At 48.9% G+C, this 22,138-nt stretch overlaps 1 protein-coding gene across 4 annotated transcripts in view; it reads left to right on the plus strand.

Moving 5' to 3' along the window:
- Positions 1–319: 319 nt before the first annotated feature.
- RTN2 (reticulon 2) overlaps positions 320–22,138 on the plus strand; it is a 35,507-nt gene continuing 13,688 nt past the window's right edge. The window contains exons 1-8 of one of the 4 annotated variants that reach the window (XM_073561216.1): positions 320–459; positions 6,258–6,323; positions 6,594–6,899; positions 13,137–13,214; positions 14,486–14,684; positions 14,953–15,091; positions 15,974–16,043; positions 16,224–16,270. In XM_073561216.1, the coding sequence (XP_073417317.1) occupies positions 429–459; positions 6,258–6,323; positions 6,594–6,899; positions 13,137–13,214; positions 14,486–14,684; positions 14,953–15,091; positions 15,974–16,043; positions 16,224–16,270 (936 nt within the window). In that variant the 5' untranslated portion in view covers positions 320–428. The other 3 variants (XM_073561217.1, XM_073561218.1, XR_012227066.1) reach the window with 3 other exon arrangements.

Here is a 22,138-nt window from a genome sequence, read left to right on the forward strand (position 1 = left end):
GGGGTTTCAAAAACGCTGTGCTGACGGTGCGGATTTTTCCGCACGGTTTTGCTGCGGTTTACAAACCGCAGCATGTCAATTGTTTGCGCGGATTCCGCAGCGGTTTCATACCTTTACCATAGTAGAGGTGTGAAACCGCAGGTCACTTTACCTGCGTTTCCGCAACGTGTGCACATAGCCTTAATATAGCGGTGTGGAGACGTCTGATGACAGGATTGTGGGGTGGAGCGTTCCCTTGTCTCTCTGAATGGCTGTGTGCAGTCATTTCCTGCCCCCTCTCAGGCCTTTGTCTGCTGCGCTCGCCCCTCCCTGTGTTTGTGAGTTGTGTGTGTCAGGTTTGCTCCACAATGAGATGCTAGGCAGGGAGACAACACGCTGTGGGGTGCGCTCTTGTGGGTCTGTATGGGTATCACCGGCAGACAGCGGATATGGGACACGTCCTGTCGTTCACACACTGCAGTAAGTGTCGCTGCTGTACAATTGTGTCTGGCTGTGAGTGCAGGTGCGGCATCTCCTCCATCATTGTCTTATGTAGGTGCTGCATATGGGTGTATCCTATACAGAGTGAGCGTGGGGTCCTCGTGTGACGGTCACCCAGATTATCACGTCATGTGCGACTGTCACACTACAACAGTAGTATCTGATGCTCTGACCGTATAAGCGGTGCGTGTATATATCTGTGTGTTGGCGGTGCCGTGTTTGTATATATCTGTGTGTTGGCGGTGCCGTGTGTGTATATATCTGTGTGTTGGCGGTGCCGTGTGTGTATATATCTGTGTGTTGGCGGTGCCGTGTGTGTATACATCTGTGTGTTGGCGGTGCCGTGTGTATACATCTGTGTGTTGGCGGTGCCGTGTGTGTATATATCTGTGTGTTGGCGGTGCCGTGTGTGTATATATCTGTGTGTTGGCGGTGCCGTGTGTGTATATATCTGTGTGTTGGCGGTGCCGTGTGTATACATCTGTGTGTTGGCGGTGCCGTGTGTGTGTATATATCTGTGTGTTGGCAGTGCCGTGTGTGTATACATCTTTGTGTTGGCAGTGCCTGGGTGGGGGCGGTGCCGTGTGTGTATATACCTGTGTGTTGGCGGTGCCGTGTGTGTATACATCTGTGTGTTGGCGGTGCCGTGTGTGTATACATCTGTGTGTTGGCGGTGCCGTGTGTGTATATACACCTGTGTGTTGGCGGTGCCGTGTGTGTATATACACCTGTGTGTTGGCGGTGCCGTGTGTGTATATACACCTGTGTGTTGGCGGTGCCGTGTGTGTATATACACCTGTGTGTTGGCGGTGCCGTGTGTGTATATACACCTGTGTGTTGGCAGTGTCTGGGTGGGGGCGGTGCCGTGTGTGTATATATTTGTATTAGCGGTGCCGTGTGTGTATACATCTGTCTGTTGGCAGTGCCTGGGTGGGGGTGGTGCCTGTGTGTTGGCGGTGCCGTGTGTGTGTGTGTGTATACATCTGTGTGTTGGCGGTGCCGTGTGTATATACACCTGTGTGTTGGCGGTGCCGTGTGTGTGTATATTTGTGTGTTGGCGGTGCCGTGTGTGTATATACACCTGTGTGTTGGCAGTGCCTGGGTGGGGGCGGTGCCGTGTGTGTATATACACCTGTGTGTTGGCAGTGCCTGGGTGGGGGCGGTGCCGTGTGTGTATACACCTGTGTGTTGGCGGTGCCGTATGTGTATATATTTGTATTAGCGGTGCCGTGTGTGTATATACACCTGTGTGTTGGCAGTGCCTGGGTGGGGGCGGTGCCGTGTGTGTATACACCTGTGTTGGCGGTGCCGTGTGTGTATATATTTGTATTAGCGGTGCTGTGTGTGTATATATCTGTGTGTTGGTGCCGTGTGTATATATACACCTGTGTGTTGGCAGTGCCTGGGTGGGGGCGGTGCCGTGTGTGTATACACCTGTGTGTTGGCAGTGCCTGGGTGGGGGTGGTGCCTGTGTGTTGGCGGTGCCGTGTCTGTATACATGTGTATTAGTGGTGCCATATGTGTATACACCTGTGTGTTGGCGGTGCCGTGAGTGTATACATCTGTGTGTTGGCGGTGCCGTGTGTGTATATATTTGTATTAGCGGTGCCGTGTGTGTATATACACCTGTGTGTTGGCGGTGCCGTGTGTGTATACATCTGTGTGTTGGCGGTGCCGTGTGTGTATATATTTGTATTAGCGGTGCCGTGTGTGTATATACACCTGTGTGTTGGCGGTGCCGTGTGTGTATACATCTGTGTGTTGGCGGTGCTGTGTGTGTATATATTTGTATTAGCGGTGCCGTGTGTGTATATACACCTGTGTGTTGGCAGTGCCTGGGTGGGGGCGGTGCCGTGTGTGTATACACCTGTGTGTTGGCGTTGCCGTGTGTGTATATTTGTATTAGCGGTGCTGTGTGTGTATATATCTGTGTGTTGTCGGTGCTGTGTGTATATATACACCTGTGTGTTGGCAGTGCCTGGGTGGGGGCGGTGCCGTGTGTGTATACACCTGTGTGTTGGCAGTGCCTGGGTGGGGGTGGTGCCTGTGTGTTGGCAGTGCCGTGTCTGTATACATGTGTATTAGTGGTGCCATATGTGTATACACCTGTGTGTTGGCGGTGCCGTGAGTGTATACATCTGTGTGTTGGCGGTGCCGTGTGTGTATATATTTGTATTAGCGGTGCCGTGTGTGTATATACACCTGTGTGTTGGCGGTGCCGTGTGTGTATACATCTGTGTGTTGGCGGTGCCGTGTGTGTATATATTTGTATTAGCGGTGCCGTGTGTGTATATACACCTGTGTGTTGGCGGTGCCGTGTGTGTATACATCTGTGTGTTGGCGGTGCTGTGTGTGTATATATTTGTATTAGCGGTGCCATGTGTGTATATACACCTGTGTGTTGGCAGTGCCTGGGTGGGGGCGGTGCCGTGTGTGTATACACCTGTGTGTTGGCGTTGCCGTGTGTGTATATTTGTATTAGCGGTGCTGTGTGTGTATATATCTGTGTGTTGGCGGTGCTGTGTGTATATATACACCTGTGTGTTGGCAGTGCCTGGGTGGGGGCGGTGCCGTGTGTGTATACACCTGTGTGTTGGCAGTGCCTGGGTGGGGGTGGTGCCTGTGTGTTGGCAGTGCCGTGTCTGTATACATGTGTATTAGTGGTGCCATATGTGTATACACCTGTGTGTTGGCGGTGCCGTGAGTGTATACATCTGTGTGTTGGCGGTGCCGTGTGTGTATATATTTGTATTAGCGGTGCCGTGTGTGTATATACACCTGTGTGTTGGCGGTGCCGTGTGTGTGTATACATCTGTGTGTTGGCGGTGCCGTGTGTGTATATATTTGTATTAGCGGTGCCGTGTGTGTATATACACCTGTGTGTTGGCAGTGCCTGGGTGGGGGCGGTGCCGTGTGTGTATATACCTGTGTGTTGGCGGTGCCGTGTGTGTATACATCTGTGTGTTGGCGGTGCCGTGTGTGTATACATCTGTGTGTTGGCGGTGCCGTGTGTGTATACATCTGTGTGTTGGCGGTGCCATGTGTGTATACATCTGTGTGTTGGCGGTGCCGTGTGTGTATATACACCTGTGTGTTGGCGGTGCCGTGTGTGTATATACACCTGTGTGTTGGCGGTGCCGTGTGTGTATATCCACCTGTGTGTTGGCGGTGCCGTGTGTGTATATCCACCTGTGTGTTGGCGGTGCCGTGTGTGTATATCCACCTGTGTGTTGGCGGTGCCGTGTGTGTATATCCACCTGTGTGTTGGCGGTGCCGTGTGTGTATATCCACCTGTGTGTTGGCGGTGCCGTGTGTGTATATCCACCTGTGTGTTGGCGGTGCCGTGTGTGTATATCCACCTGTGTGTTGGCGGTGCCGTGTGTGTATATCCACCTGTGTGTTGGCGGTGCCGTGTGTGTATATCCACCTGTGTGTTGGCGGTGCCGTGTGTGTATATCCACCTGTGTGTTGGCGGTGCCGTGTGTGTATATCCACCTGTGTGTTGGCGGTGCCGTGTGTGTATATCCACCTGTGTGTTGGCAGTGTCTGGGTGGGGGCGGTGCCGTGTGTGTATATATTTGTATTAGTGGTGCCGTGTGTGTATACATCTGTCTGTTGGCAGTGCCTGGGTGGGGGTGGTGCCTGTGTGTTGGCGGTGCCGTGTGTGTGTATACATCTGTGTGTTGGCGGTGCCGTGTGTATATACACCTGTGTGTTGGCGGTGCCGTGTGTGTATATATTTGTGTGTTGGCTGTGCCGTGTGTGTATATATTTGTGTGTTGGCGGTGCCGTGTGTGTATATATTTGTATTAGCGGTGCTGTGTGTGTATATATCTGTGTGTTGGCGGTGCCGTGTGTATATATACACCTGTGTGTTGGCAGTGCCTGGGTGGGGGCGGTGCCGTGAGTGTATACATCTGTGTGTTGGCGGTGCCGTGTGTGTATATATTTGTATTAGCGGTGCCGTGTGTGTATATACACCTGTGTGTTGGCGGTGCCGTGTGTGTATACATCTGTGTGTTGGCGGTGCCGTGTGTGTATATATTTGTATTAGCGGTGCCGTGTGTGTATATACACCTGTGTGTTGGCGGTGCCGTGTGTGTATATATTTGTATTAGCGGTGCCGTGTGTGTATATACACCTGTGTGTTGGCAGTGCCTGGGTGGGGGCGGTGCCGTGTGTGTATATATTTGTATTAGCGGTGCTGTGTGTGTATATATCTGTGTGTTGGCGGTGCCGTGTGTATATATACACCTGTGTGTTGGCAGTGCCTGGGTGGGGGTGGTGCCTGTGTGTTGGCAGTGCCGTGTCTGTATACATGTGTATTAGTGGTGCCATATGTGTATACACCTGTGTGTTGGCGGTGCCGTGAGTGTATACATCTGTGTGTTGGCGGTGCCGTGTGTGTATATCTTTGTATTAGCGGTGCCGTGTGTGTATATACACCTGTGTGTTGGCGGTGCCGTGTGTGTATACATCTATGTGTTGGCGGTGCCGTGTGTGTATATATTTGTATTAGAGGTGCCGTGTGTGTATATACACCTGTGTGTTGGCAGTGCCTGGGTGGGGGCGGTGCCGTGTGTGTGTACACCTGTGTGTTGGCGTTGCCGTGTGTGTATACATTTGTATTAGCGGTGCTGTGTGTGTATATATCTGTGTGTTGGCGGTGCCGTGTGTATATATACACCTGTGTGTTGGCAGTGCCTGGGTGGCGGCGGTGCCGTGTGTGTATACACCTGTGTGTTGGCAGTGCCTGGGTGGGGGTGGTGCCGTGTGTGTATACACCTGTGTGTTGGCGGTGCCTGGGTGGGGGTGGTGCCTGTGTGTTGGCAGTGCCGTGTCTGTATACATGTGTATTAGTGGTGCCATATGTGTATACACCTGTGTGTTGGCGGTGCCGTGAGTGTATACATCTGTGTGTTGGCGGTGCCGTGTGTGTATATATTTGTATTAGCGGTGCCGTGTGTGTATATACACCTGTGTGTTGGCGGTGCCGTGTGTGTATACATCTGTGTGTTGGCGGTGCCGTGTGTGTATATATTTGTATTAGCGGTGCCGTGTGTGTATATACACCTGTGTGTTGGCGGTGCCGTGTGTGAATACATCTGTGTGTTGGCGGTGCCGTGTGTGTATATATTTGTATTAGCGGTGCCGTGTGTGTATATACACCTGTGTGTTGGCAGTGCCTGGGTGGGGGCGGTGCCGTGTGTGTATATATTTGTATTAGCGGTGCCGTGTGTGTATATACACCTGTGTGTTGGCGGTGCCGTGTGTGAATACATCTGTGTGTTGGCGGTGCCGTGTGTGTATATATTTGTATTAGCGGTGCCGTGTGTGTATATACACCTGTGTGTTGGCAGTGCCTGGGTGGGGGCGGTGCCGTGTGTGTATATATTTGTTTTAGCAGTGCCGTGTGTGTATACACCTGTGTGTTGGCGGGGCCGTGTGTGTATATATGTGTATTAGTGGTGCCGTGTGTGTGTATACACCTGTGTGTTGGCAGTGCCTGGGTGGGGGTGGTGCCTGGGTGTTGGCGGTGCCGTTTGTGTATATATGTGTATTAGCGGTGCCGTGTGTGTGTGTATACACCAGTGTGTTGGTGGTGCCGTACGTGTATATCTTCGTGTTATCAGTGCTGCCAGTATGTTTGTAAAATTAGTCTCTATGGTAATTAAACATATGTTAGTGGGGGCGGGGCCGTGATGGACTCGTGCATTTATGCAAAACTTACCCAAAACTTATCAAAATTGTGCCTGTAATGTCTGTTTCTCCTGCAGAGGACGCTCCATCCACTGCCTCCAGCACCCCGGACTCCTGCCCTCCAGATGGTAAAGTCCCCGTGTGTATGTGTGTCCTCTATACTTGTCACATGACATGCACTATTGCTTTGTAGCTCCACCCCTTCCGAATGGCTCCTCCTCCCTGTAAACACAATACTGGACTTCATTTATCAAACCCAACAGCTCAGCTTACATTTTTAAAAAATTTTCTGTTAAAAATTAAAAGGTGCACAGTGATTGGTTCCTATGGGCTCCAATGACAGCTGTACTGATAAATGAGGCCTGCCACATGTTCAGTGCTGCTCTGATTCTGCCTTCTTGTCTATGTTGTAGGTGACCTTGATGATGCCGCGGTGACCCTGGCTGATCTGTGGCCCTTACCTTCACCTCAGGAGCCAACTTTCTCTTACATTACCATTGGAAGTTCAGCCCCATTAACTCGTCCCACAGTTAGGGCCCGAAGGGGACGGAGTCTGGGCCGAGGACAGTTACCAAGGAAAGAGGAACCGGAAGAGGAAACTGTGACCTATGTTCTGTTGGAGAAGGCGTGTCAGATCTCACAAGCCCTGCCCCCGAGCAACTATGAGGAACAGACACTAGTGGAGAAGCCCCAGCCAAGAATATCAGGGATCACAATGGGTGAGACATACGAGCTGCACGTCATGTGATACAGTGATATTACTACATGTCACCAAGGAGACACGGTACAGTGAATCCTCCAGCAGAAAAGTGAGTGCAGCTCTGGAGTGTAATGCAGGATGTAACTCAGGATCAGTAACATAATGTATGCACACAGTGACTGCACCAGCAGAATAGCGAGTGCATCTCTGGAGTATAATACAGGATGTAACTCAGGATCAGTAATGTAATGTATGCACACAGTGACTGCACCAGCAGAATAGTGAGTGCAGCTCTGGAGTATAACACAGGATGTAACTCAGGATCAGTAATGTAATGTATGTACACAGTGACTGCACCAGCAGAATAGTGAGTGCAGCTCTGGGGTATAATACAGGATGTAACTCAGGATCAGTACAGGATCAGTAATGTATGTACACAGTGACTGCACCAGCAGAATAGTGAGTGCAGCTCTGGAGAATAATACAGGATGTAATTCAGGATCAGTAATTTAATGTATGTACACAGTGACTACACCAGCAGAATAGTGAGTACAGCTCTGGAGTATAATACAGGATGTAACTCAGGATCAGTACAGGATCAGTAATGTATGTACACAGTGACTGCACCAGCAGAATAGTGAGTGCAGCCCTGGAGTATAATACAGGATGTAATTGAGGATCAATAGTGTAATGTATGTACACAGTGACTGCACCAGCAGAATAGTGAGTGCAGCTCTGGGGTATAATACAGGATGTAACTCAGGATCAGTAATGTAATGTATGTACACAGTGACTGCACCAGCAGAATAGTGAGTGCAGCTCTGGGGTATAATACAGGATGTAACTCAGGATCAGTACAGGATCAGTAATGTATGTACACAGTGACTGCACCAGCAGAATAGTGAGTGCAGCTCTGGAGAATAATACAGGATGTAATTCAGGATCAGTAATTTAATGTATGTACACAGTGACTACACCAGCAGAATAGTGAGTACAGCTCTGGAGTATAATACAGGATGTAACTCAGGATCAGTACAGGATCAGTAATGTATGTACACAGTGACTGCACCAGCAGAATAGTGAGTGCAGCCCTGGAGTATAATACAGGATGTAATTGAGGATCAATAGTGTAATGTATGTACACAGTGACTGCACCAGCAGAATAGTGAGTGCAGCTCTGGAGTATAATACAGGATGTGACTCAGGATCAGTCATGTAATGTATGTACACAGTGACTCCACCAGCAGAATAGCTCTGCTCAGCTGCTGCTCATTGTGGTGATTGTGGGTGCGGTCGACACTGATCCTGCTTTGTGTTCCTGAGCTCCAGAGAATCAACACCTCTCCACCCAGGGACCTACCCAGGGAGGAGTGGGTTTCCTGGGATGAGTGAAGGAACCAAGTCCCAGGCTTCTGTTTCCCAGCAACCGGCCTGCACATCAGAGGACTCGGGGGTGAGGCGCTCAACCAGGAGTCGCAGCAATGTGGCTCCTACTCCCCCCAGGTTTGCAGAGACCCAGAGAAGCCGTAAGGCTTCCAACATGGAGGAGAAGCCTGCTAGCAGCGTGCAAGATGGCGGTCCTTCCGGAGGAAAGCTGAGTGCTCACGGAGGTAAGGCCGACCTCGCTGAGGAAAGTTGTGGGCTGCAGAAATCAAAGGAGTCTGTGTCCACCTATGCCTCCCGGGTCATGAGCCACCTCCGTGAATATGAAGAGGCGAGCAAGACCATCAGGAGGCTCCGGGAGGAGATGCGCTGCACAAGCGCCAAAGCTGCAGGTTCCTCCAGACCCGTGAAGACCCAACTCCAGGCGGAGGTAAATCAACTGAAGCTGGATATTAATGAGCTGGAGGTGAGGAAAGTGTTCCTAAGAGAAAAAAGTGGACCATTTAAAGAAAAACTAATAAATGAGGACAGATTTAGAGAAATGGCTGATAACAGAGAGCAAAGGCAGATGGGGCTGCAGCCTGAGAGCCAGGTGGATGATGATGATGATGACGACCAGCAGAAAGCAGCACCTGGCAGCCTGCAAAGTCACCCGCAGGCCTCGTGCAGCGAGCTCCATGCTGGACAGGTGACATTGGCATCTGGTCGCAGTTCTGCTGGCTCTGGGGAGGACAGTGACAACAGCGGCCAGGGAGGGGCTCTAATGACGGAGATAAAGCTCCTGGAGTCCTCAGTGTGCCTTCAGAACTTCCATCTTGGTGATGATTTACCAGAGGCGGCACCTGGGGACCAGAAGAAAAAGGCAAAGAAGAACAAGCCAAAGCTCCAGGAAGTGGTGAGCTATGTATATGCCCCCTTCCCTGTACCCCCCGAGTCAGCTGCAGGGTCAGCTCGCTGCATAAGCCCCGTTGCCCAGCCCAGCCCTGGTTCTGCTGTGGATCCGGTGCAAAGGCGCGGGAGAGTACAGAGCACAGTAGTGAGGCACAGAGCTCCGCCTCAGCAGGTGCATCAGCCGAGAGGCTGGACAGTGAGGGCGGCCCGGCGGCGGGTATACGGTTAGGCCACGAAACTGTGGTGTGCTCCTCAGTGGGAGGGGGGAGCGGCCCAGTGTCGGGGGCAGCTCCGGTAGCCTTGGTGCCCCTAAATGCTGTTGCCGCTAATCACTTAGGTGAGAAGCGGCCGCAGTTTGAGGGGGCTGTTGGGGCTGGGTGTTCCGATCCTCCCAAGATCCCGTTCTGCGTTGGCGCTGCTGGTCAGCAAGATCCTGATGTAAATGATCAGCGGCGCCTCACAGCGGCAAAAGTTCGGCGCCTAATGAAGCAAAGAAACTTGCCAACTGGTGATGTGGAGGGCACCCGTAAGTCCAGGGGTGATGTCGCCTCCAGTTGGAGGTGGATAATGGTGATACTGTTGGTGTTGATGTGGTCACTGGTCCGGTTGCCCCCCCCGGTGGTGGCAGTACCCGTTATTAGTTATGCCGCTGTCACCTCCGGGGAAAATAGGGCGTACTCCTTGTCTCCGAGCTCTGGGGATGGCATGTTGCAGCGGCGTCTCCTGGAGGCTCTAAAGAAGGGGGAGAGATCAGTAAAGGTAGAGAGTCGAGAGGTTGATCTATCCTTCTGGATAGAGAGGCATGTCCTCAGGGCCTTCCGAGAGCAAAATGGGGGAAATACAGTGTGGTCCCTTCCGACAGCCGGGCCAGGTAGTGTGCGTAGGAATGTGGTCCGTCTTCGGTGGAGGGGCACACCTCTGTGTCGTTAAAGAGGGGGAAGGATTCCTCCTCTGAGGCAGAGGATAATGGGAGTGGAAAGAAGAAAGCCATCTTACTCAATCACCAATGATGGCGGTACCCTCTCCGTTGACGCTGGCGTCCATTAATGTCGCCAGCATAAAGTCAAATGCAGCTAGATTTGCGGCCTTTGATTTTCTCAGCCGTGTTGAAGCTGACATTTTCTTTTTGCAAGAGACCAGACTGCCAAACATGGCAGACGTGTTTAAAGCCAAGAAGAAGTGGAGACTTGGGCCCTCCTATTGATCTCTTGCGGCCGAGCCGTATAGCGGAGTGGCGGTCCTTTTTACCGCACTGGTGGAATGCCGACGGGCTATTGAATTAGAAATGGTGAGGTGCCTGATCTTGGATGTCCTCATGAAGGGACAAGAGCTCCGGCTTATTAACATCTATGGTCCCCAATCTAAATGGGACCGGAAGTGTCTCTTTATGAGGATCAAGCCCTACCTTTTTACAAGTCGGCAGGTTGTCTTTGGAGGGGACTTCACTACTGTCACAAGGCCCTGAGATAGAGGAGGTTCCAGAGACAAGCTGACTTATGATAGCGTCGCCCTTAATTGTATAGCTAGTAAGGCTCGCTTGGTGGATGTCCACATTCGGCACACCCCAGGCCACGAGGGGTTCACCTATCATAGAGGTAACTGTAAGTCCAGAATAGATAGGTTTTATTTAAAGGAAGAAGCTGTCTCTTCAGCAGTGTCTGTTGTTGAGGTGGAGTTCTCCGACCACTGCTAATTTTGTTTTCTCTGAATGTTAGAGACCCTCCGGATGGGAAGAGGCTTTTGGAGGCTCAATTTGTCTCTCTTGGAAGAAGCGGACATAAGACAGTCCTTTGAGGATTTTCTTCAGAGCCAGGTACCCTTACTGGATCTTTGTAGTAGTAAGTTAGAGTGGTGGGAGATGGTCAAGAAAAGGGGGGGCGAGATTCTTCCGCCAGCTCTCGAGCCTCAGGAGTCTGAACAGGTACCGCCTGTATCAGGGTCTGAGGAGGAAACTCGAGCATCTTGTCTCAACTGGAGGTAGCCGCGAGGAGATCTCCAGAGTGAAATCTTTGCTCATGAGGTGTCAGTACGATACACACGCATCTTTGGTTTTTGAGAGGGATTACGGGAAGTACCGCTCGCCCGACCCTTACAGAAACTGCAAGATGTCAGTGAATAGTAAAGTTGTTATAGGACTGGTTGACACTGCGGGGTCCCTGAGGCGATCCAGATCAGGGATCCTGGACGTTGTCAGATCCTTCTAGTCGCACCTCTTGGGGAAGAGGGATCTTGATTGGGATAAGATGTCGGCTTTCCTGGCTGAAGTCGTTCCTGAACCAGGGGTAGACCCCTCTCTTGACGTATTGACAGAGATGATCAGGGAAGAGAAAGTTAAGTTGGCGATTGAAGGGCTTGCCCCAGAAAAATCACCCGGTCCAGATGGCTTAACATCTGAGTTTTATAAGACCTTTAAGGACGCTTTGGTTCCACTCTTGACTGAGGTATTCAATGAGTGTCTTTCCTCGGGCACTCTGCCAAAGTCAATGAGGAGGACTGCCCTGATCATCTTGTCAAAGGGTAAAGACCCATCTTGCATTGAGAATTGGTGTCCCATAGCGCTTCTCAATGCAGACAGGAAGGTTCTGGCAAAGGTGCTGTTTAATCGGCTGGTGAAATTTGCACCCTGACTCCTTTCAGAGGCCCAGCATTGCTCTGTTCCAGTTCGCAGCACATTTAGTGCAGTGCTCGGTGTCCGGGTGGTGGTGGAGCAGGGTAGGGCAGGTCACTGGAAGGGGTACATGCTGTCACTGGACCAGGCAAAAGCGTTTGATCGGGATAATCACAAGTACCTCTGGTTTGTCCTTCTGAGATATGGCCTGCCGGGGGGGGGGGGGGGGGTGTTGTGAGGTGGGTTTATCTTGTGGGACTATGGGACACTGGGGTGTTTGGGGAAACACTGGCACTGCGTGATCTGGCCTATGGACGTTGGACATGGACTGAGGCATGAGACGCAGGACCAGCTCTCTGGTCAGTGCGGGGGTTGGGAATGGTGGGCTTCAGTGTGGGGTGTTTAGTCTTGTATATATTTGTATAGTTTGGTTATTTTATATACTGTATATGCTGTATTTATATAAAAAAAAAAAAAGTTTATATATTTATGTCAGCCTTTGTTTATTTTAATTTTCTTATTAGTTTGTTTGGTGACCGTAAGGTGTAAGTTATTATTAGTTGTTATTCTGTATATATGTATAATATGTGTGAGAGGAGAGAATGAGCGGCTGGACTAGTGTTCAGTATACGTATTATTTTTCTGGCTGATATTCTTATGTTTCTGTTATTATTATTATTGTTTTTTTCATTTTTATAATAAAAGATCTACAGGATGTAGCTCAGGATCAGTACAGGATAAGTAATGCATGTACACAGCGACAGCAGAATAGTGAGTGCAGCTCTGGAGTAAGATGCTGATTTTATATAGGACATCACCGCTTCCTCGTTATCAGTTATTATACGCAGTGCTGGCATGTCTGGTATATGGGGACAGATACAATGGCTTTCCCCTGGCTCGTCCTCCATTGTTGCAGCTTATCGCTCTCTGCGGTCTCTGATCTCTATAATCCGCACAGCTTTGTATTAAAGCTTCTGTGAATGAGAGGAATCTCTGGATGCAGCGCTCACCTCTCCCAGCTGGGCCTGGAGGTGGGATAATGGAGAGGATTTATGGGGTCCTCCTTTGTCATTAGCTTCTTCACCACTGCAGGAGCTGGGGGGCACTTCTTTGCTGCCTTTACTTTGATAAAACCTTCTATAATATGTAAGTGCCGACACCCTCAGGGCACGAGGCGCCCACCACAGGCGATGTCTTGCTGACATATGAGGGGTGCCCTGCATGGAGTGGGCAGCAGCTAACCCTGGGTGTGGACATCTGTTCTCCGTGGCTTTTTCTGGCCACAGACGGGGGTTCTCAGGACAGAGGTTGTTACTAGTCTCAGGGGGGTTGTCCCTGTCCGTCTATATTTAGTGTCTTCTTCTTCCCTCACAGACGCTGGTCGTAGAGACTCTCGCCACCTGTCACCCCAGAACCGGAGCAGCTACCAGGAGGACACCATGAAGAAAGCCGGTGAGTGGAGGCCGAGAATGAGGAAAATGGCTACAAAAGGGACACTTATGTCAGTCTTAATGTGAGGCCACCCTACAGGATCAGGCCCCTCCACAGCCATGGCTGTCAGTTAAAGTATCTGGGTCCCTCCTGTAAAACGGTCAGGGTCCCACAGCTCCATCCACCACCTAATAACTCAATATGTGGAAAACACAGGGAGGATCTTTTGAGGTTCACTTAATTTTGGAATCCGTAGAAGGTGGTAATATGGACTCCTTTATAGCTGACGGAGCTCCCTAGTGGCCGAGGACCAGGGCTTGTTGAGTATATGGGCCACATGAGTTCATCTTATTACTTGCCAACTTGGTGGAAGTGAAGTCAGGTCTGACCGCCCTGCAGCTCTGTAAGCCAGGAGTGTGGGGCCCCGTCACTGATAGTCCTGGAGTGAAACTACAGAATATTACACATCCCTGGGATTATGTCTGGTATAATATCACTGTGATGTCATCACCCAGCGTCACGATAGAGGGCGAACAGCTCCACGCATAGCACAGTCTTCCTACTGAGGATCAGTGTTGCATAATGACCATATGCCCGTGCTGTCGCTCTCTGCGCGCCCGTGCTGTCGCTTACCTCGCGCTCTCTGCGCGCCCGTGCTGTCGCTTACCTCGCGCTCTCTGCGCGCCCGTGCTGTCGCTTACCTCGCGCTCTCTGCGCGCCCGTGCTGTCGCTTACCTCGCGCTCTCTGCGCGCCCGTGCTGTCGCTTACCTCGCGCTCTCTGCGCGCCCGTGCTGTCGCTTACCTCGCGCTCTCTGCGCGCCCGTGCTGTCGCTTACCTCGCGCTCTCTGCGCGCCCGTGCTGTCGCTTACCTCGCGCTCTCTGCGCGCCCGTGCTGTCGCTTACCTCGCGCTCTCTGCGCGCCCGTGCTGTCGCTTACCTCGCGCTCTCTGCGCGCCCGTGCTGTCGCTTACCTCGCGCTCTCTGCGCGCCCCTGCTGACGCTTACCTCGCGCTCTCTGCGCGCCCCTGCTGACGCTTACCTCGCGCTCTCTGCGCGCCCCTGCTGACGCTTACCTCGCGCTCTCTGCGCGCCCCTGCTGACGCTTACCTCGCGCTCTCTGCGCGCCCCTGCTGACGCTTACCTCGCGCTCTCTGCGCGCCCCTGCTGACGCTTACCTCGCGCTCTCTGCGCGCCCCTGCTGACGCTTACCTCGCGCTCTCTGTGCCTGTGCTCATATCTACCTTGCTCTCTGTGACTGTGCTGACTCTTTCTTGCCTCTCTCTCTTTCAGTGGCAGACCTCTTATACTGGCGAGACATCACTCTCTCTGCCGGCTGTCTCACCGGTCTCACCGTGTGCCTGCTGTGCCTCATCCACTTCAGTGTGATCAGCATCATCTCCTACTCCTGTCTCCTCGTCCTCAGCGCAACATTGATAATACGACTCTACTGCAGACTCCTGAAGAAGGGAGACGGAATGAATCCCTTCCAGTGAGTGCGGATATATAACCAGCGGACAGCTGTGGGGGTTGCTTAGCATGATCTGTGCAGTGTTAATGTATGTAGCAGTGTTGGGGTCCTCAGCTTAGAGGGGTATCGTGTGCTATACATGTATCAGCGTGTGCAGGAGAGTTCAGAAATCTCATTCACTTCGCTGATTCTGTAAAACGCTGCGTGTTGTCCTCAACGATAAAACACAGAAAAACTGCAGCGTGGGAACAGGCCCTTATAGTCTGATATCCGCTGTTCCTTTCCTCAGGAAGTACCTGGACATGGATCCCATTCTGCCGCCCCAGCAGGTTGAGGTGGTCGCTGCTCGTCTTGTCGTTCTCACCTTTACTGCGCTCTCCACCCTCCGCAGACTCTTCTTAGTGCAGGACACAAAGGAGTCACTGAAGGTAAAGTCACCTGTGGCTCTTGCTTTTCTCATGTACTTCCCCAGGCATCTAATATTGATGACTTCTCATCACCTGGATCTGAGCCGTGTAGTTCAGCTCCATTCACTGTTTACATCCGGTCACAGCTGATCTGTGGAGGTGCCGGGTATCCAACCCTAACACCAAATATTGGTGACCTGTCATATTGATAATCGTATATACCTGGACAACCCCTTTAAGGGGAATTGTAACCAGGTTTTTGACATCTAATCTGAGAGCAGCATGATGTAGAGACAGATATCCTGATTCCAGTTATATTTCACTTATCAGGCTGCTTGCAGACGTTTTATCAACAGCAGTTTATCACTAGAGGACCAGCAAACCAGCTGCCATGTACTCCTCCATATTCATGAGCTCTGCATAACCCCGCCTCCACTAGTGATTGGCTGCTTTCGTCCTATGCACAGTGCACACAGTCAGCTGCCAATCAGTGGTGTGGGTGGGGTTATACAGGGCTCAGCATTCAGAGAACTGCTAGATCTGCAGCAGAGAGAACAGCAGCAAACACTCCAGTAAATGATACATTGCTGGAATCAAGGTCAGATGGGGCAGCAAAAATCTCTAAGGTCTCGTTCTCACGACTGTGTTAGTGCTCTCCATGTGCATAGCGCACTCGCCAATGAGTCAATGTGGCAGCGCACACAGGACACCAATTCATGAAATGGATGTTTTCACATCTGGAAATAGGATGGTAAAAATGGACACGGACGTGTAAATAAGACCTGATGCATTTCCCTGTCATACTTGTGTCACCCGGGTGATGTATTTATTACACGTCACACCCATGTGTCCACACATGACTGTGGGGGGGGATCCCTGACTTTCCTCCATTTCTTCCCGCAGTTCTTGCTCCTCCTCTACCTCCTCACATATGTTGGCGCAGTGGTGAATGGACTGACCCTGCTGCTCCTTGGTAAGACCCTGCCCGCTCACCTGTGGGGTGTCCCCTCCTGTGCACAATGAGGTATTGGGGTATGAAGGGAGGGGGCTGTGTATAGAGCGCGCACCTCCTGTTGTATACAGTACAGGTATATTTGGGTGCATGGTCCCTACGTTCTTTGTCGTCTTGTTCATTCTCTTTTCTTTGTTTCAGTGGTGATTGGAGTCTTTACATTTCCAGTCATGTACAAGCACAACCAGGTGAGTACCGACATCAAATACCTGTAGATATCATGGGACATAGAGACACGGGTGCACGGAGCTATAGTGGGGCATATAGACATGGGTGCACAGAGATATAGAGGGACGTGTAGACACGATTACACACATATAGTGCACGTATAGACCTGGGTACATAGAGATATAGTGGAACGTATAGACACGGGTACATAGAGAGCGCAGGACATATAGACACGGGTACACAGAGATATAGCGGGATATATAGGCACGGATGTACAGAGATATAGCAGATGTATAGACACGGGTACATATAGATATAGTGGGACGTATAGACACGGGTACATAGAGATATAGTGGGACGTATAGACACGGGTACATAGAGATATAGCGGGACGTATAGACACAAGTACATAGATATACAGTTGTGGCCAAAAGTATTGACACCCCTGCAATTTTGTCAGATAATACTCAGTTTCTTCCTGAAAATGATTGCAAACACAAATTCTTTGGTATTATTATCTTCATTTAATTTGTCTTAAATGAAAAAAACACAAAAGAGAATGAAGCAAAAAGCAAAACATTGATAATTTCACACAAAACTCCAAAAATGGGCCAGACAAAAGTATTGGCACCCTCAGCCTAATACTAATGCACAACCTTTAGCCAAAATAACTGCGACCAACCGCTTCCGGTAACCATGAATGAGTTTCTTACAATGCTCTGCTGGAATTTTAGACCATTCTTCTTTGGCAAACTGCTCCAGGTCCCTGATATTTGAAGGGTGCCTTCTCCAAACTGCCATTTTTAGATCTCTCCACAGGTGTTCTATGGGATTCAGATCTGGGACTCATTGCTGGCCACCTTAGAAGTTTCCAGTACTTTCTCTCAAACCATTTTCTAGTGCTTTTTGAAGTGTGTTTTGGGTCATTGTCCTGCTGGAAGACCCATGACCTCTGAGGGAGACCCAGCTTTCTCACATTGGGCCCTACATTATGCTGCAGAATTTGTTGGTAGTCTTCAGACTTCATAATGCCATGCACACGGTCAAGCAGTCCAGTGCCAGAGGCAGCAAAGCAACCCCAAAACATCAGGGAACCTCCGCCATATTTGACTGTAGGAACCGTGTTCTTTTCTTTGAATGCCTCGTTTTTTCTCTTGTAAACTCTATGTTGATGCCTTTGCCCAAAAAGCTCTACTTTTGTCTCATCTGACCAGAGAACATTCTTCCAAAATGTTTTAGGCTTTTTCAGGTAAGTTTTGGCAAACTCCAGCCTGGCTTTTTTATGTCTCGGGGTAAGAAGTGGGGTCTTCCTGGGTCTCCTACCATACAGTCCCTTTTCATTCAGATGCCGACGGATAGTACGGGTTGACACTGTTGTTCCCTCGGACTGCAGGGCAGCTTGAACTTGTTTGGATGCTAGTCGAGGTTCTTTATCCAACATCCACACAATTTTGCGTTGAAATCTCTTGTCAATTTTTCTTTTCCGTCCACATCTAGGGAGGTTAGCCACAGTGCCATGGGCTTTGACCCCTTAAGCCCCAAGGGTGGTTTGCACGTTAATGACCAGGCCAATTTTTACAATTCTGACCACTGTCCCTTTATGAGGTAATAACTCTGAAACGCTTCCATGGATCCCGGTGATTCTGACATTGTTTTCTCGTGACATATTGTACTTCATGTTAGTGGTAAAATTTCATTCAAATAACTTGCGTTTATTTGTGGAAAAAAACGGAAATTTGGCGAAAATTTTGAAAATTTCGCAATTTTACAACTTTGAATTTTTATGCCCTTAAATCACAGAGATACGGCACATTTCCCACATGTTTACTTTACATCAGCACAATTTTGGAACCAAAAATTTTTTTTGTTAGGAAGTTATAAGGGTTAAAAATTGACCAGCGATTTCTCATTTTTGCAACACCATTTTATTTTTACGGACCACATCACATTTGAAGCCACTTTGAGGGGTCTATATGATAGAAAATACCCAAAAGTAACACCATTCTAAAAACTGCACCCCTTAAGGTGCTCAAAACCACATTCAAGAAGTTTATTACCCTTTAGGTGCGTCACAGGAATTTTTTGAATATTAAAAAGTTAAATGTTCATTTTTTTTTTTAATCACTAAAAAAATACTTCAGGTTCAATTTTTTTTATTTTACCAAGGGTAACAGGACAAATTGGACTGCAAAAGTTATTGTGCAATTTGTCCTGAGTACGCTGATACCTGATATGTGGGGGGGAACCACTGTTTCGGCGCATGGCAGACCTCAGCAGGGAAGGAGCGCTGTTTGACTTTTTCAATGCAAAATTGGCTGAAATTCAGATCGGACGCCATGTCGCGTTTGGAGAGCCCCTGATGTACCTAAACAGTGGAAACCCCCCCAAGTCACCCAATTTTGGAAACTAGACCCCCCAAGGAACTTATCTAGATATGTGGTGAGAACTTTGAACCCACAAGGGCTTCACAGAAGTTTATAACGTACAGCGGTACAATTATAAAATCATATTTTTTCCACAAAAATGATCTTTTAACCCCGAATTTTTATTTTTCCAAGGGTAACAGGACCCTAAAAGTTATTGTACAATTTGTCCTGAGTACGCTGATACCCCATATGTGGGTGTAAATGACTATTTGGGCGCATGGCAGAGCTCGGAAGGGAAGCAGTGCCATTTGACGTTTTTGGCTGGAATTGAGATCGGACACCATATCGCGTTTGGAAAGCCCCTGATGTACCAAAACAGTAGAAACCCCCCACAAATGACCCCATTTTGGAAACTAGACCCCCTAAGAAACTTATCTAGATGTGTGGTGAGCACTTTGAACCCCTAAGGGCTTCACAGAAGTTTATAATGCCCAGGCATGAAAATAAAAAAATCATATTTTTTCCACAAACATGATCAATTAGTCTCCAATTTTTTTATTTTCCCAAGGGTAACAGGAGAAATTGGACCCCAAAAGTTGTTGTCCAATTTGTCATGAGTACGCTGATACCTCATATGTGGGAGAAAACTACTGTATGGGCACACGTCGGGGCTCGGAAGGGAAGTAGTGACGTTTTGGAATGCAGACTTTGATGGATTGGTCTGCGGGTGTCATGTGCGTTTGGAGAGCCCCTAATGTACCTAAACAGTGGAAACCCCCCACAAGTGACCCCATTTTGGAAACTAGACCCCCTAAGGAACTTATCTAGATGTGTGGTGAGCACTTTGAACCCCCAAGTGCTTCACAGAAGTTTATAACGCCTGGGCGTGAAAATAAAAAAATCATTTTTTTCCACAAAAATGATATTTTTGCCCCCAATTTTTTATTTTCCTAAGGGTAACAGGAGAAATTGGACCCCAAAAGTTGTTTTGCAATTTGTCCTGAGTATGCTGATACCCTATATGTGGGGGTAAAACACAGTTTGGGGGCATGGCAGAGCTTGGAAGGAAGGAGCACCATTTGACTTTTTCAACGCAGAATTGGCTGGAATTGAGATCTGACGCCATGTTACATTTGGAGAGCAACAAACAAATTTGGAGATGTGCCCAAACAGTGGAAACCCCCCAATTATAACTCCAACCCTAACCCCAACACACCCCTAACTCTAATCTGAGCCCTAGCCCTAACCCTAATGGGAAAATGGAAATAAATACTTTTTTTTATTTTATTATTTTTCCCTAACTAAGGGGGTGATAACGGGGGGTTTGATTTACTATTTATGGCGGTTTTTATGTTTGGCAGCTGTCATACGCTAAAAGACACTTTTTATTGTAAAAATAATTTTTGCATCACCACATATTGAGAGCTATAATTTTTCCGTATTTTGACCCACCGAGTCATGTATGGTCTTATTCTTTGCGGGACGAGTTGACGTTTTTATTGGTACCATTTTCGGGCACGTGACATTTTTTGATCGCTTTTTATTCCGATTTTTGGGACGCAGAATGAACAAAAACCAGCGTTTCATTAATTTCTTTTGGGGGGTGCATTTACACCGTTCCGCGTGCGGTAAAATTGATGATAAAGCGGTTTTATTCTTCGGGTCGGTACGGTTACAGCGATACCACATTTAGGTCTTTTTTTATGTTTGTCGGTTTTCTGCAATGAAAACAATTTTATATAAAAAATAATTATTTTTGCATCGCTTTATTCTGCGAGCTATAACTTTTTAATTTTTTTGCGGATGATGCTCTATGGTGGCTCGTTTTTTGCGGGACAAGATGACCTTTTCAGCGGTACCATGTATATTTATATGCGTCTTTTTGATCGCGCGTTATTGCACTTTTTGTTCGGTGGTATGATAATAAATCATTATTTTTTGCTTCGTTTTTTATTTTTAAGGGGTTCGCTAAAGGGGTTAACTAATGGGACAGTTTTATATGGCGGGTCGCTACGGACACGGCGCTACCAAATATGTGTACTTTTATTGTTTTTTTGGTTTTTTTTTTTCAAAATATGAATTTATTGGGGAATTTTTTTTTTTTTTTTTTTACTTAGTCCTAGGTGGGACATCACTGTCCTGTGACAGATCGCTGATCTGTCACATCACAGATCACTGTGACAGATCAGCAATCTGTCACAGGCAGTTCTGCAGACTTCCTCATGCCTGTGCTTTGCAGGCAGTGAGGAAGTCCGCTCCCTACAGGCCCCCGAAGGCCCCCGTCGCCATCTTGGATCCGGGGGCCTGTAGGGAAGGAGTCCCCCGCAGCAGCGCTGCACATTGCGCTGCCGTGGGGGACTCAGGGAAGCACGGAGGGAGCCCCCTCCCTGCTGATGCTTCCCTTTAACCCCCGGTACACCGCGATCGTGTTTGATCGCGGTGTACAAGGGGTTAACCTGTCGGGGGCGGTCCGTGACCACCCCTGACACATTGTGCCGGGTGTCAGCTGTGATAATCAGCTGACACCCGGCCGCGATCAGCGGCGCTCACCAAGTGGGCGCAGCTGATCGCATTAGACGTACTATCCCGTCCTTGGGAATTAGTCCCAGGGCACATGGACGGGATAGTACGTCTAATGGCAGAAAGGGGTTAAACTTCTTGATGACACTGCGCACGGTAGACACAGGAACATTCAGGTCTTTGGAGATGGACTTGTAGCCTTGAGATTGCTCATGCTTCCTCACAATTTGGTTTCTCAAGTCCTCAGACAGTTATTTGGTCTTCTTTCTTTTCTCCATGCTCAATGTGGTACACACAAGGACACAGGACAGAGGTTGAGTCAACTTTAATCCATGCCAACTGGCTGCAAGTGTGATTTAGTTATTGCCAACACCTGTTAGGTGCCACAGGTAAGTTACAGGTGCTGTTAATTACACAAATTAGAGAAGCATCACATGATTTTTCGAACAGTGCCAATACTTTTGTCCACCCTCTTTTATGTTTGGTGTGGAATTATATCCAATTTTGGCTTTAGGACAATTCTTTTTGTGTTTTTTCATTTAAGACAAATTAAATGAAGATAATAATAACAAAGAATTTGTGTTTGCAATCATTTTCAGGAATAAACTGAGTATTATCTGACAAAATTGCAGGGGCGTCAATACTTTTGGCCACAACTGTATAGACACGGATGCACAGAGATATAGCGGACGTATAGACACGGGTACATAGAGATATAGCGGGACGTATAGACATGGATGCACAGAGATACAGTGGGACGTATAGACACGGATGCACAGAGATATAGCGGACATATAGACATGGATACATAGAGATATAGTGGGCTGTATAGACACGAGTACAGCGATATAGCTGGATATATATGCACTTGTACATAGAGATATAACAGGACGTATAGACAAGGATGCACAGAGATATATAGTGGGACGTACAGACATGGGTACATAGAGATATAGTGGGACGTATAGACACGGGTACACAGATATAGTGGGACTTATAGAC

The sequence above is a fragment of the Dendrobates tinctorius genome, unplaced genomic scaffold (genome assembly GCF_039654945.1).
Source record: "Dendrobates tinctorius isolate UK_male_01 unplaced genomic scaffold, ASM3965494v1 ptg000315l, whole genome shotgun sequence".
In the NCBI taxonomy this organism is placed as follows: Eukaryota; Metazoa; Chordata; class Amphibia; order Anura; family Dendrobatidae; genus Dendrobates; species Dendrobates tinctorius.